Source organism: Spodoptera frugiperda, chromosome 20 (assembly GCF_023101765.2).
Source record: "Spodoptera frugiperda isolate SF20-4 chromosome 20, AGI-APGP_CSIRO_Sfru_2.0, whole genome shotgun sequence".
NCBI lineage: Eukaryota > Metazoa > Arthropoda > Insecta > Lepidoptera > Noctuidae > Spodoptera > Spodoptera frugiperda.
Genome location: NC_064231.1, coordinates 9,919,456 through 9,936,165, shown reverse-complemented (window position 1 = coordinate 9,936,165; position 16,710 = coordinate 9,919,456). Strand labels below are relative to the sequence as shown.

General features: G+C 35.9%; 1 protein-coding gene across 3 annotated transcripts; it reads left to right on the top strand.

Moving 5' to 3' along the window:
- Positions 1–437: 437 nt before the first annotated feature.
- LOC118282362 (rho GTPase-activating protein 39) lies at positions 438–16,179 on the top strand. 3 transcript variants are annotated; one of them, XM_050701114.1, is made up of 22 exons: positions 438–600; positions 789–879; positions 1,406–1,498; positions 1,581–1,709; positions 3,298–3,440; positions 4,404–4,521; positions 4,801–4,906; positions 5,200–5,309; positions 5,756–5,854; positions 6,946–7,085; positions 7,211–7,366; positions 7,605–7,750; positions 7,888–8,007; positions 8,383–8,541; positions 8,953–9,242; positions 9,355–9,540; positions 9,756–9,961; positions 10,669–10,861; positions 11,147–11,278; positions 11,628–11,868; positions 12,214–12,368; positions 12,558–16,179. In XM_050701114.1, the coding sequence occupies exons 1-22, from the start codon at positions 587–589 to the stop codon at positions 12,780–12,782; spliced, it is 3,252 nt and encodes a 1,083-aa protein (XP_050557071.1). In that variant the 5' UTR covers positions 438–586; the 3' UTR covers positions 12,783–16,179. The 3 variants fall into 3 exon arrangements, with proteins under 3 accessions (XP_050557071.1, XP_050557072.1, XP_050557070.1); XM_050701115.1 differs by having other exon boundaries at positions 4,398–4,521; positions 5,765–5,854; XM_050701113.1 differs by having other exon boundaries at positions 4,398–4,521.
- Positions 16,180–16,710: the final 531 nt, after the last annotated feature.

Sequence of the window (16,710 nt, the reverse complement as noted above, 5' to 3'; positions counted from 1 at the left end):
AAAAAGGATTTTTTAAGCTAAAATACGATGAAATGTAAAATGCTAGTTAAAGATTTGAAAATATAAATAAGTAGGTACATATAATTATAATCTTAGTAATTTAAAATAAACTGATTTGATAATGTGTTCTCGCGTGTTTTGTGTGCATATATTTCACGCCCTTGCAGGGGAGAAAGTCGTGACTTTTTGAAATCACTATCTTCAATGATATAGAAATACTTTCTCTATAATACTTACTTAACCTTTTGCAGTAGTCAAGTTATTTCGATTTCGAGGATTTCAATTTATAATATACTGAATTATGATTCAATACTTTTATTCTTTAAAATATAATAATGAATAAATATTTAAATTTTTGTAGGTATAAAATAAATAATTCAACTTTGAACTAAATGTTTTCCGTTACACGGAAGATAAATCACATACATGTATAAAGTGACGTTTGTGGCTCTACTACAAACGCACCCATCAATGAAGTAAACATTCAACATGGATGGTTTCCGATTATTCTCATCCGTATTTTAGGTCAAATAATTGTTTAGGATGTGTAAGTGAAGTTTAGAAAAGTTATTGTTATTTAGTGAAAATGTCGTCGGAAAGGTAATAAGTTACTTTTATGTAATACTTATATTGTTGACAAATTGCTTCCGATATCCGTAGTTGAAAGTTGCAAAATCAATAAAGTACGCGGAAATCGCTAATGTCACGCCCTGAATTCGTAGTCAAATTGTTGGTGTGTGGTAGGATAGTGGCAGTAAAGTTAAGACTATCGTGATGTTTTATTCTAGGGTGGAATGGGTGGAGATTATCGAGCCGAAGACAAAGGAGCATATGTATGCTAACCTAACAACTGGCGAATGCGTCTGGGATCCACCTGAGGTAAACTTTATCAAATTTTTCATTCACTTCCGTACATATGTGCCGGTTCTCATTTTCCGGCGAGTGTCTTCTGCTGGTTTACTAGTTTACCTTATGAGTTTGTAGAATATGTGCCTATGAAAGTTGTAAGATACCTAAATTGCTGGTCAATTAAATAATTGAATAATTTTATTTTGTAAGAATAAGGGGTATTCCAGTTTCTATGACTCACTGTGGTGTTAATCCAATTCTTCTACTACTATTAGTTAAAATGTGTTCATTTTCTTATTATTGGACAAATGGATTCTGCAAGTAATGCAGTATTTATGCAATAACTGCATTCTGTCATTGAACCAAGTTATTAATATTATTATTCAGTCATAATACCTTTTTATAGCTTAACATAGACACATATATGCTTATAATCAACCAATTTATCTCTGTGAATTTGTCCTAATTGGACAGTAATAATTATGGAACCAGTTTAAAATAATTTAATGACATTGAATGTTTACAAATGCTTCATGTGATATTTCTTTTGTTATAGGGTGTTAAAGTCAAACGTACAGACTCTTCACAATGGTGGGAACTTTTTGATATCAACACACATAGGTTTTACTATTACAATGCTTCAACACAGGTAATTAAAATGACATAATAGGAATGAAACCAACACAGCAATGCAATTATACAAAGCTTTACAAATGTTTTATTGTTTTTAGACAACTGTGTGGCATAGGCCTACTGACTGTGACATCATACCACTAGCCAAATTACAAACACTGAAACAAAATACAGACCCTCAAAAAAGAAGGGAGAGTGGTACACAGACTAACCAGCCAGCACCCCAGGTAAGTCTTAAATTAAAAACTCTTTAAGTACTAAAAAGGATGGATTTTTATCTCTGTCTCATTGTGTGCACAAAACATATACCAACATCTGTATTATCATAGTAATCGCATATCTGTATAAAATCTTCCATAATAAAAAAGGGAATACAATCTAACAACTAAGTATCATTTAATTTAAGTTCCTATTCTTATCTGTGAAATGTCTACCAATAGAGTGCAATGTTCATTCCCATTGGTCATGATACCGTCTCTAAAAAAGTGATTAACCTCAATATGTTTTATGCACATAGCCTCTAGTAGAGGATGTTAAAGTAATACATCTATATTGAGGTGCAGTAATTGATTTTTTGTGGCAGTAACACATGGAATTGAGGTCAAATCTATTTTAGTTCAACATAGCAACACTAGGAATGCTATGCTTGAGAATTAAGCTTTATGACTTCAAGTCAATGATCTTAAGTAATGTAATTGTTTCTGTTTTGTTATTTATTGTTATTTCTGAACATTGGTCAGAATATTTTTGTTTAATGGATTAGAAGTTGATGTTTCCTATTTGTCTGCTAAGTGAGAAGAGGCACTAAAATGTTGCCTTTTTATCTTTTAAGGGAACTTTTTAGGCAATAATATTGCTAAATTAAATATTATGTTTTTAGCTTACTTAAACTATTTGACAAGGAACTCGACTAGTAGCAACGTGACTGTCGCCGCGTCGTGTTTCGCGTTGCCTATGAATATGAGATATTATGACTTGAAACTAGTCCAGTTCCTCGTCAAATAGTTATTAAGTGAGTAAGCCGAAAAAGATATTAATTCATTATGTCTCACAAAAGTTATAATATAAATAATATTGCTATTATTGTGCAAGTCTGTTGCTACCAATCATATATATACTTAGTTCAAGTTACTAAATTAAGTTTTAACTATTACAAACAATTGTGGTCAAAATATCATTATCAATTAAAACATAATAATTATAGGAAGACAATTAGTTTGTGGCTGTTATGGAAACTTTTTATCAACAGTGACATACTACAATAGGAACTAGTGGTTAAAACATTGATTATATGTTTTTTCTGGAAGCAATAGTCATTGATGTAAAAAGAATTTCTTTGTAACATACATGTTCACAATAATCCTTTATTGTTAAGCATAATTCTTATTTCGTTGTAATTTATTAAATGAATGCACAGTGTATATTACTGTGAGAAGGCACAGCCAATGATAAAGTCACCCGAATTGAGGGTACTCATCCTCATTCACAAATATTGTGTGTGAAAACATGAATGAGTGTGGGAAATACAAAAGGCAAACCATTCATGAAACATTTCATGTTATCCTTTTCCCTGTAAACTGTGGTTGTGGTGGACAGCAATCAATGTAATGTTATGTTCCCATTAACTGTCCCTATTATACTATAAAGACTTATACTTTCCTCAAATTGGTACAAACAACATGATATTCCCTTTAGTCACTTTGACCCAGCCAAGGCCCTTGTTTTATGATCTACTAGGGTGTACTATATTTTTTTTAAATACATGCCACATAATGGATTTGCAGAATACACCAACATAAACTTTCTCATGTGTAGGTGCCTCCGATACTAGACCCAGTTAGCAGCAATGGCAACAGCACAGTCGCGAGTGTCAGCAAACTGTCGCCGGGCAACGCAAAAACTGTCACTCTCACGCAAACCAGCCCCGTGCGAACGAGGAGGTCTCATTACCATCACAGGTGAGAAACAATTATGTTTGTTTCGCTATTGTATTGAGAAGAATGTGTGAATTTTCATATCAAATATTTTTATGTCGTGTCATTTGTGTTTGTTTGTACAAGTATGCTAAAAACAGGTGGTAACAACACAATAGCTACCCATACTTCTGCTAGTCACAAGTTAAACTATTAAGCATGTGGCAAAGATACTGAGCCTAGCTAAAATGATTGAGATTTCTGATTCCATGCTTAAAACATTAAATAATGTAGTAGGAACTTGGCAGTGAATGTTCTTTGAGTAAATTGTTTTATGCTTTTTGTTATATTTAACAAAAATCTCGGTTTTAGACTACTTTGCGATGTCGTTAAGCAAATATGATGATGGTACACTTATAGTGCCATCGTTAAGTATGTGAGAATATTCACGTCCAATCCGCTAACAGTTAATTTACACTGTGTTGCGATACAAATACAACTGTAGTATTACAGTATGAGTACTATGAATACTCATTGTTGTGATATCGCTACTATAATGTTAATTAGGATGATAATATGCTCATGATATGTGAATGGAACGATTACATACGCTCCTCGTTTGGGCAGTAATTTATGGCGCATTGTTTGAATCTAGGTTTAGATGTTGTAGTTTGTATGGAGAGTGATTGTTTTGTTCCTCTCAGAGTGGTTACAAGTTATTGCTTATGTTAATACATCGTTGCAGACCTCACACAGTTAAGATTACAAAATATATGTTACTTTTTATAAGGGCTTTCCAGTCGTTTTTGCGATTATACCTTCCAAAACTTGTTTGACATAGTTCAAGTTTAAAATGCTGTATAAAGTACACATTTACTATGAAAATATGTGATAAGAATGTAAGAAAAGAAAATAACTCTGAATTCTTATTCAGAGTTATTACAAGAGTAGGAAGAAGAAAAAGGATCCTACAAACATCATTTTGAAATTGTTATTAACCAGGAACAGCGGTGACAGTAGACGCGGGAGGTTGAGCGAGGATGGGTCCACCCAGCTATGTCGACACACGGACTCCGGCCGGTCTTCCGACAGCAGCATCAGCAGCGCACAACAGAGGAGGAAACAGGTATGTAAATAATATAATAATAGTAATACACGTAAAAACACATTAACATAAGTAATTTTCGGTACATAAATGGGAAAAAGCATAGACACCTTTTCCCAAACGCAATGAAGGAAAAAACAGTTGACTAATTAGGTTAGTTCCATTAATTATTGTCCATGCAGGTTTTACTGTACCTAACTGTAAACTTAGAAAGTCCACTAGTAGTTATATGACGAGTGTTAAGAATAGAACACACTGTAAGCCCGCATCTATTAAATTATTTGCATTGTATTGTTTCAGGAACTTAGTGCAGCTGTATGTAATCCCCCTGTGTGTACTCCGCAACTTAGGAAACGTAGCAGTGCTGCACAGGCACACGAATCTGAGAAATGGTCTCCACATGCAGGTAAACATTGCTATTAATTGTTTTCTTAATAAAAAAAGCATAAACCATGAAATAAACTATATAAATAATGAATAAGTCGAGTTCCTTGAATAAGTCCAACTATTATGTCATACTCACGTGACTGTTTTTTAATAATTATTATTGATAATCAACATGAAATAAATAACTTTTGAAAATAATACTTCATTATTGGACGAACCATGAAACACTATATTTTTGAAGATAAAGGTTTTATTGGTAATAACTAAGAGGGTGTAATACCATTGCCTGAAAAATGTATTTCCTCCTGACAGGTCTAAATCGCAGCGGCAGCTTTATATCACCTAGGAAAGATGCATCCGACGATTCGATGCACGAAAAATATTTCAAATCTGTTGAGAGCACCCCACTGACGAGGAGAAAGGTAAATATTATAACGTAGCTTGTATTAGTGTGTGGACACTATTGCTTTGTAGAGGACAATATCTTGCACACCCTGCATACCTTAGTTTATACCGCATCACTAGAGAATGAAGCATAAAAACAAATCTCAATAAGCCTCTTATACATTTCATTTTGACAATTAGTAATACCAAGGTCAATTAGACTAACCGAAACTTAATCAGAGGCAGAGAAACAGGATCTTATTGTCACAATGAGAAAGCTTATAAAACAATATAACACCTGCACCAACACAATTATTATCCCCTAAAACGCAATCCTTTTACATTGTCCAGTGACATAAGAGCACAATTTAAATGTAATAACATTTTAAAAGAAAACACAATTTAAAAGAGAAAGTAGTTACAATAGAGGTAGTTAGCACTTAGCAGTAGTATAGAGCATATAGATCGATACTAATGTTTCCAGTTAAAACAGCAATCAGCTGGAGGATCATCCTGCGACTCGGCGTCGCCACAGAGTCCCAGCAGTCCGCTACAGAAACCACAGCCCACGCCGTTCTTACAGGTTTGTAATAGACTAATTACATTTTCTTTATGTTTTATACTGACCATGATGATTTTGAAACAAATAATGGCTATAATATGGCACAGATTATTTTTTTATAGTGTGGAACTAAGCTCTGTCCTAATTTTTAAGGAAAATAGTTATCAAATCTAAAATCGATTTATCAAATCACGCTACTATTCGATAGATTAGCGCTTAAAACAAAACTTTACAAGCTTTTGTTTAACTTACAATATAAATAAGCTTTAAAGTACTAAAACATCGTACTTATAAAATGCATGTTCATTTTGTTTCTTCCTTTAATCAATCTTAACACGACCACGCTATCTTTTCGTGTCGAAACAACATAAGAACTTGACTGCCCTACTTTCGCACTCAATAATAGAATAGTCCAGTGTTTAAATTGTGTCATAAGATCTATTAATACAAGCAACTTGAGATTCCGAGTCTTGGCAAAGGCGTTTGACCTTGAACAATGGTTAATATGAAGTACAATTTCAAGAGTTTTCAAGTAAAAGGAAGTTTTAGTGCAAATGGCTTGTGTCGTACAAAGTTAGTAATTATGCGCTATTTATTAGCGGAACGACCGCGACCTAATTTGATGTAAGGTTCCTGCCCATTCCGGCCAACCTTGACATGCGCCCATTGAACATCTGACATAGATAAAATTCACTTGTATTGTGTTCGAAATGTTGCTACTTCGGATTCATTAGGTTTTATTATAAACGCATTTAGAGAGATTATCTCAATTGTCTTAAATTTACGATGTGGCAATTGCACAAGTACAGTTCAGTACCCTTAGTACGAGTTTATTTTAGATTTAAAGTAATCGAAACGAGTGCGCGTTGAGCGCTCTGATTGACCGGCTCGAATAAACTAACCAATATACCAAGCTTACAAAGTTATTGCTATATAAAAACACTAGGTTTTTCAGCCATGATATTTTAAATGCCTTCCTCGATAAATGAACCATCTAATACATTTTTATTTTTCAATTTGAACCTGAACAAATCCTAAAATTGTGTTTTTCAAATAATGACCAAATTTAAGGTTCCACGAAGATTAAATAATATGTAAATTATGTTTACCAGACGACAGCAGCTCGGCCATCGTTGGTGTCCTCGATATCTCTGGCGACGGACGCGGCGGCGGGCGTTGGATCGCGCGTCATGCACAGCTTGGAGAGACCGCACCAACTGTCCAGGCATGCGAGGGAACGGTTCTCTGATAGGTAAGGAGTATTGAGGAACAGGAACATATTGATACGACTTACGGAAAAAAGTAGGTCCATTAGGACTTTCTGTAAGTATTGTTAGTGACTTATTTCAATTTAAAACAATTTTTATTAATTTCCAGGCATCTAGACAAAGATCGGTTAGCGGAACTGGAGCGCATGGACAGGTACCCGGAGAAGCAAGCCGTGTACAGCGTGGACAAACCGTTCAGACAGACTAGCCTAGACCTACGTCATAATGCCTCTTCTAATTGGCACCCAGCGAGGGACTTTACTAGGTAAAGAAAAATACATTGATTTTAAATAATTTCTATTCAGTATGCTTGCACTATGATTAATTGATATAATATGTAAATGGTTTTACTAAGATAGTAATTTCGTAAAAGGTAAATATCGTCGGTCGATTTTGGCGCCCAACGTGGGACTACATTCTTGACTCTTGTACAATTTGTATGAGTCAAATGTCAGTCTATTTATGATAGTGTCTATGCTTATTCACTTGTTCTGGTCTCCCAGACGTCAACAAGCGGAGCCTGAGCGCTACACATCGAGCAAGACATCGGTGTCATCGGGCAGTAGCAAACATCGGACACCACCACACGAACCACATCACAACTTTATGAGGCTTTCTTCTGCTAACGAACAGGACAATATTGCAGCTGGTATGTACGCTAAAATGTACTTTGTCGTGTTGTTCTTTAAGTTGATTTTTTAATGGCAACATGTAATAACTTAAGATCAATTTCGTACAAAATTGAGTGTTGCTGTGTTACAATGTAATGTTTTTTTTTTTATTTAGTGAACTACAAGTTGAAATGCGTGAACCTAGTGGAGCCGCCACTGACAGAGCCAAATGTACAGAAACACAATCAGCGATTAGAGAGGTCAACTGCGCCTAGAGATCGGACTAAATCAAGACGTAAGTATACATTTTAATCGACGCTTATTGTAAGAACTTTTAATAGTTCCTATTCCCATTGCAGAAGAATTTTATAACGTAGCTATAAAGTGATTACTTTTTATTATTAGTTTTCACCATAATCAAGGTAAAACCTGGATGTTTTAATTGAGTAAGTGCTTTATTGTCGGCTGCATTATTGCTTACTACTAGGTAAAAAAGTGGCCAAACATCCAATAAACTATTTTATAAAAAACATTGACATCTCTCTCCTCGACAACTCTTTCGAGGATGTGTCAGAGGTATTATCAAATATTGAATATAATCAGGTCAAAATACACATTTTGACCACAAATTAATTATATCTAAATACCCAAATATAAACCTTATTCACAGGACACAAGAGGCCAGTAGAAGTAGAGGACGGTCCCGTAGACGGAGAGGAGGAAGAGGATGAAGGAGGAAGCTCGCCGTTGTACTGTAACTGGGACCTACGCGGCATGCAACACTTACTGCCGCTGCAGGACTATATCATACAGCAGGCGAAACTGTCCAGTGAGTAGTATGTCTTTAAGGGCCAGTTTCGTATGTGCAGATTTGCTTACCGGACTTTTGATACGTTTTGTAAGGAGCTTAAGTAGTGTAATGAACATATCTACAGAAAGATAGGCTATAATTGCCCATATTTATAGATAGTAGAAAAAGAAAGGAAAAGATGAAGTCTACATTTTTGCTTATAATAATAAACCTTGAATAGGAAATGAATTAAAATACCCCAATCATTTCTAGATGCCCAATTTTATTAGTGCGAAAAATTTGGCTATATTAACCTGTTTAGGATTCCATTTATCTTTGGATCATTACTTCATCAGACTCAGTAAATTAAATCACGAAATAAGTGAATCCACTTTGCAGTGTTTTAAAGTATTACTATTATTTATTAACTATTTAATTTACTACGTACAGGTCGCGCCCGTTACGGCGGTGGTTCCGGCTCAGATGGGGAGTCTGGTTCGTCGAGATCTCACTCTCGGTCCGGTTCGGAGTCCCGTTCACTGTCCGGCCACGAACCGGATAACGAGTCGTCAGACGGCGGCGCACGGACTCCGGACGATGACGACGGTTCCGGCGTTTATTTACCTCATTCGTACGCACACAGGCCAGTCGACGTGGAGTATATGAACCATGGAGTGTCCTATTATAATACCTTTGTCGGATTCGACCGGGATCGACAGCCTTCGCCTGGGATTCATAGAGTGAGTTTGTGTTTGTTATTTTATACATGTAGTTAATTGTGATTCAGGATTAGAAATGTTTCCAAGTAGTTGAGTGAAGGTTAACATTTGATAAGTAATGTATGTTTTGCAGACATCGTCTCTGGGCGGCGGCGGCGGCGGGGGCGCGGCAGGGGGCGCAGGGGGCACGGAAGTGGACGGCGCGGGCGCATTGTACAGTCCTGTACGATCACATGCACCGCGCCCACCTCTCGAACAAGATATCGAGATCTTTGCCAAGGATAACTTGAACTTTAATAAGGGAATCTTCCGGAGAAAGGTTTGTATTACATTACAATAAAAAATTCAAACACTATTTCACATTTTTGCCCTCGATAGATGTCGCCATTAACGAATAAGATCCTTTCATATCAAAACGTATTAACTACGGCTAAAGTCGAGCCTATACTTGATAATTCAATTACTAAGCTGTTTTCAATTTCAAATCAATCAATCTTTATTTTATCTTTTTCTTATCAAATCTTTTTTTCTCAGGCATCTGTACGAGACCTTCTATCGTGGACATCATCATCGATCAGCGCGCCGATGGTAGGGGCAGACTGGGACAAGGCGCATAAGAAGGCAGCCATAGACCTCTTCCGACTGGTGCAGATCTACATGGGAGACCGCAAAGCAAGGCCTGGCATGACTCTCAACTCGGTCGCGCAAGATATCCTGCATGCCACTTTCTCTAATGAGAAGTAAGTATGGAATATTGAAATTAGTTTCGGTGCATTTTAGTTTTGGAGAATCCTAAAATACACAACAAGTTTTTTTACACATAGATCAGACTCACGGTAGCAATGCGTTCTACAAAGCTTGAACTATATAAACTCGGTTGATCTTCAATGTCCTTGTCGAGCTTGGTATCTCTAATTATTAATGGCAAACACCTTATAGGTTAGACAAGAACCATTGTTCGGCTGTTCAACAGTCAAATGATTATCATGAACTATACGCAATAATTTTTTGCCATCAAAATCAATTTATCGTTTACCAGCACCTAGCTCCACTGACAGACAGACTGACGGACAATTTAATTTGACGTTTCAAAAGTACCTAATTTAGGATTAATTGAAATAAATGCTTTGACTTTGACCATCATTTTAAAGAATTGAGTCCGCGCTACGTGGACGTGGTACAGAAGTCGGTTGGCCGGCCACTATTAATTCTGTAGCCATCTATACTTCTATACTACTATTATAAAGCTGAAGAGTTTGTTTGTTTGAACGCGCTAATCTCCGGAACTACTGGTCCGAATTGAATAATTCTTTTTATGTTGGATAGTGCATTTATCGAGGAAGGTTATAGGCTATAAAACATCACGCTATGACCAATAGGAGTTGAGTAAAGCGGGTGAAACCGCACGGAAGTAGCTAGTTCATAGTATGTGTTATGTCCCCGGCAGACTGCGCGACGAGCTGTACGTGCAGCTGTGCCGGCAGACGACGGAGAACCCGCTGCGGGACTCGCTGCTGCGCGGCTGGGAGCTGCTGGCCGTGTGCCTGGCCTTCGTGCCGCCCTCCTCCGCCTTCCAGCCCGCGCTCACCAACTACGTCAACAGGCACAGAGATCCCGCTTTTGCTGATGCTTTCCCCGAGGTAAACAATATCATTTCGTGTAACCTTGTGAACATCAATCATAATTGTTACGAATGTCTTTTTTAGTTCAATACAACATTTTTATATTGCAGAACGACTGTTGTACCTTGTCTTATTAATTCTTACATTCCTACTTATTTTGCTTCATTTACATTTATCAGTTTTTTTTTGAATAAAACTATCTATATATAGTAAAACTATCTATTTATAGTATTTTTGACTACATTACCTCCATGCGAAGTACTCATAAACATCCCTGTATAAATAAACACGTAATGTTTACAGGTGGGCAAATGGCCTATCCACGTGCAAGTGTCTCACTACGCGGGCGTGGCGTGCAAGCGACTGGAGAGGATCGGGTTCGGAGGCAAGAGGCAGCCCAGGAAACCTACCACCGATGATATCGATCAAGCTAGGGTGAGTGAGCTATAGTTACGTAAGAACAAATCGGGTAAAATACTGAAAATAGATTGGATTTGGTTGGGTCACATTGGTGACTTAAAAAAACAAATTTTGATAAGGCCAAGAAACTAAAAGAAGGAATAAAACATTGGCTTATTATATTTATAGACAAAAAGTCCCTAATAACATAATTCAGAAATGTCAAATAAACTAGTTTTGAGCATTGAGTCATTCTAGATAAACAACATATTTGTGTATTTTTTACTTACTACAAAGCTAGATATTATAACCAACTTGCTTCTTCAACTTAAATTATTACATATCATTCACAAAAAGTATTCATCACAATAATTTTATTCCGCAGATACAAATATTCAGACAGTCCATGTTCGGCAACACATTATCTGAAGTGATGGCGTTGCAGAAGGAACGGTTTCCCAACAGACAGCTGCCCTGGGTACAAGTGGCCCTGTCGCAGCAGGTCCTGGCTCTCAACGGCAGGGAGACCGAGGGCATCTTCCGAGTCTCCGCTGATGTCGATGAAGTCAACGCTTTGAAAACCAAGATCGATAACTGGGAACTACCTGATGCTTCCACGTTGACTGGTGAGTTCTGAACATGATTTAAACATAGAAAAATGTTTTGTTTGTGGTTTGTTGAATAAAATCTTGACATATGTATATGATTATGAAATAATATCAAAATATCAAAGTACATTATTTAATAAAGTTTAAAAGGAGATTCGTGGCGGCACTGTAAGCTAAGCTTTGGGTGGAATACCGTAACTAGACTTTACAGTAGATCCCAGTTAATATTTCATTAATAACATTGTACAGTACATTACAGTACAGTAGTACATTTTTATTTCACAATAAAATAACCATAAGACATTATGCATTAGGGAAAATACAAAGATGTATACAAATTTATAATGTCTTGTATCCGTCCAGACGCGCACGCCCCCGCGAGCCTGCTGAAGCTGTGGTACCGCGAGCTGTACGAGCCGCTCATCCCCGACGCACTGTACGGCGCCTGCGTCGCCGCCGGGACTGACTTCGCCGCCTGCACCCGCGCACTGCATCGCCTGCCGCCCATCAACCGACTGGTAAATATTATTATTTTTATTTATCATAGTACAATAGATAATGAATAAATATATACTCCACCAATGACACTTCTGACTTTAGTGCTTGCATTTTATTATCTTCTTGTACAGTTGTACGCCATTTTACTTACTCATTATTTAGGTTGACGTGTTTAAATACGAAAATCTTAATTCGAAATGTGTATCCAGGTGCTGACGTATCTAATAAGCTTCCTGCAACAATTCACGGCTCCGGAGGTGGTAAGTCAAACCAAGATGGACTCTGCCAACCTGGCGATGGTGTTTGCCCCGAACTGCCTGCGGTGTACGTCGCAGGACCCGCGCGTCATACTCGAGAACGCGCGCAAGGAGATGACGTTCCTGAAGACTCTGATCACCAACCTTGACACATCTCACGTTCAAGATCTTCTGTGACCTATGAATCTCAGCTACTGCAACAACAATGTCGCCTCGGAGAGGCTGACGGACTTCTAGGGCGCGAGTAGTGAGTGCCCGCTATATATACGAGACAGTGTACGTGTTGCAATGTGTCTAGTCTGTGCCCGCTGTCCCTCTGTCGGTTGGAACTGTGCATACACTATCTCCGCATCTTCCCTTAATTACGTATATTTGACATTCTTGTATATTTTTTGTATTTTTGTACGCTATAAATGAATAATTTTATTTGGTTGTATCCAAAGATATTTAATGAGATGTGATTTTAATTATATTAGAATTGAGCTTTATGAAAATGTATTTGCAATGTGTTTGTTATTGGTGCGGCTGCGTGATTGTTTTTATTAGTTACGAATTACGAATATTGTTTAGTGTGGCTCGGCCGGTCGGCCGGTGGAGTTTAGTTGTGTGAACGATTACTTTCGTATCTTGTAAGTTTGTGGAACGATATTGAAGTGTTACTAAACTTTATGGTGCTCTGGAAATTAGGAAAAGCACCCTTACTATGAACTGTGTGCTCACTACACAAACGTTGGTAACCACGCTGCCTACTGACTGGACAGTGACAATTTTAGAACTTGTGCTTTACTCAATATAATCGAAATTAAGAAAAATATAATCAAAGTGATATTTACTCGGAACGTTTTACAATAATAAAAATAATCTAAATATATTACGGCGTCTAATTAAAATGTATTAAATGAAATTATTGATAGAAGTATGTAGTGAACACATGGTTCGCGAAATAACTAATACATCTCAATTAATCTAATAGTATAGTTTAAAAAAACCTGATTCAAAGGCACTTCGCATGAAAGCTTAGACACGTTATTTATTACATGCATGACGTCACGCGATTAGTGTCACGAGTTCCATTAATACATCAATTTTAATACTTTATTACGAAATATTTTAGTGGTATTATAGGCGAATAGATATCATCACAAGACATTACCTTCGTCATTAAGTTTATCGTCGTTTCGAGTGTATTTTTACTTTACCAAATTAAGACCACTATGCGCATTTATTTTTCACTAAGTTTAATGTAGTATAAGTTGGTACAGAGTCTCAAATGTTACTCATAATAATTGTACTCTACTTGCCTATGTGAAGAAATGCCTTTACAGAATTATTGTTACCTACTACGAATGAAGACACGCTATTTTATTCCACTTAGGTAATAAATAGAGTTACTTTCCTACTCAAACGAAAGAATATGTTGAAAGAGTTACTATTTTAGTATAGGTGAATTTAAAGGGCAGCTTTAAATTAGACAAGCTTAAAGGAAATGTATTATAAAAGATTCCTAACGGTACGGTTTGTGATTATCTCAATAATTTTATTACTTTTTATATCGACTGCATTTCTGATTCATAATTAGCATAATCAAATTGAATCTTCTTGTTTCCAAAAATACTCATTTCGATTTATAAAATCGATTTGAAAGAATACATCTTTTTAATATTAATGAAGCTGTAAGAGTATATCAATGCGATTTTATAATATCCAATATGTTACATTTATTTGTCCCTAATGTTTATAATGCCTAGATATTTTAATAGATTGACCGTAGTTTAAAAAAATGATAATTGAATAAAAAAAACTTATTAAAACCTACATAAAGTTTCATATTCTGCTACGCAAGAATAGTTAGTCCAATCCCAGTTCGTAGAAAGTTAATTCTTATAGCTTTATGCAGTTTGTCTAAGAAAAATTTTAATTAAACGTTTTAAAACAATAAAAATAAGAAGTATATCAAATGTTGTACCATCGGTGTATATCCAACTCCATACATTCAGGTCATTAGTACATATATATTTTCGCGAACGATCGAAGTAAAATTAAGTGCCCGGGGCTTGTCCTACCTGCGTTTCCAACTTGGTACATCAAATCAAACTGTCGCGTTCCTATTTTAAATCGCGTGCTATCGACTGTATGGCAACTTTTTTATTTGTAGTTGTATGTGTCGGTCGTGTGAGGCCAGTCTATAGATGAATCGTATGGAGTAGGTACAAAGTTGCAATAAATATATGAATATAAAGTATATACTTTTTTAATAATAGCTGGCGTGAATTCCGTAGGATATTATTTTTGTAAACTATAAGAAAGAATGTTGGCAGCAATATAATTCGGCGTCAGTGGATGGCAATACAGACCTTGTCCAGATGTAATGAAATACGCGACTCTTATGTATGTAAATGTTTTATATGAATTATATTACTTTAGGTGTGTGCATTCAGGTCTGGCCAAGGTCTTAAATAGAGAGAGTATTTTGGACTGCCTCGAGTAGTCCGTGTATAATAATGAATTATAAGTATTGAACCACGGCTGATTTTAGTTGAGAGAGGCAGCTTTATATTTTGTTACTTTGGGTTTTTTTACAATATTTTCAGATTATTTTTTTGTATTAGTAAGCAAACTGGCCGCGAGTGGTTACTTTCACTAACATTACTAACCTCCTTGTCTTGATCTCAAATTCAAAGTTTATAATTTATTGGTATTCTTTTCTGAAGTACGAGTGTTTGGAAATGTTCTCCTTTGTGAAATCTGTGTGTGTATTATGGAATATTGGCATAATCATACTAATAAGGATATAATGCTAACGTTTTGCGATATCTTTCTAAAGTTAAATATTTTCTAATGATGAAACTGAGCTGACATATTAGAACACCGCTCGTACGCTAGCACAATACACCAAACAAAAGACTTAATGTACCAGAAACTAAGCTTTCAATTAATGCGGGACGCAAATAAATAAAGTATATTTGTACATCAATGTTACCGTAATAAAAGAAAACTATATTTGTGCCATAATAATAACATATACCTAACATTGTTACTGATGCAGTGAAATTGTTGTAATATGTATTTTCCACAATCTATGTTATGAATTAGTTGCTAGGTACGAAGATTTGTTTTAGAATGCTTCTTATGAAATGGCTATCAAAGGTCTACGGTGTTATGTAGGATAGGAACGGAGGATATATAAGCTCTCAATATTCCCTATTATATAATTTGTTCTAAGGATTATGAAAGAGCACAATTTATTTTTTGTGTACATTATTAGTTAGCTATTTATCAAAATATAGCTATAAAATAGTTTTATGTCGCTAACGCAGCGAAGCTATATACTATGATAGTAGTATACCAATGTGCTTGTAATTTCTCATCATGTAAAATTGTATAGTGCTTATAAATAGTTCCAACAAATAATTTTGTGAACCTTGATATTCCTGTGTAAATAACATGCCTATATTCCTTTATTGTTTATGACAATATAATGCCTACGATGTTCATATGTAGATTATCACTGTAAATGTGAACGTTCAGGAGAAATAAATTACTGAATATCCGGTGGATATACTGCGAATACCAATGTTTTGTTTTATTCCATATCCTCAATGGTCGGCGACGCACGCGTGACGCCTCTAATGTTGCAGTGCAGGGGAACATGAAATACGGCGACGGTCATCAGACGGCCTTTACCACGTTTGACGAACGGTTCTAAATTAATTTAGTGGACCCGCAACGCAGTTGAAAAGGAGCTAAAAATATTACTATTAATATTTACTATTAAGTGATTTTTGGGTTACGTCTTAGTCTACAAAAGAAAACATTTTTTCTTTGCACGTGTAACTGACAGGACTAATGTTTAAAGCTTTGGTGACGAACGATAGTAATCACCAGATAATCTTTCAATGATTATCTAATAATTACTGACTTTATTACCAGTCAGCTTTTAAAGTTAACTTTATTACAAGGTGGCTAAGGTTGTAATTAAAACTTAAAACATTTCTCTCCGTTTGTTAGCAAACAAATGGAATTCTATAACTTCACACGTCACGATGTTAAGCTGTGTGATTTTTTTATTAATAGAATATTACTTAATTCAAACTAAAATCAAATA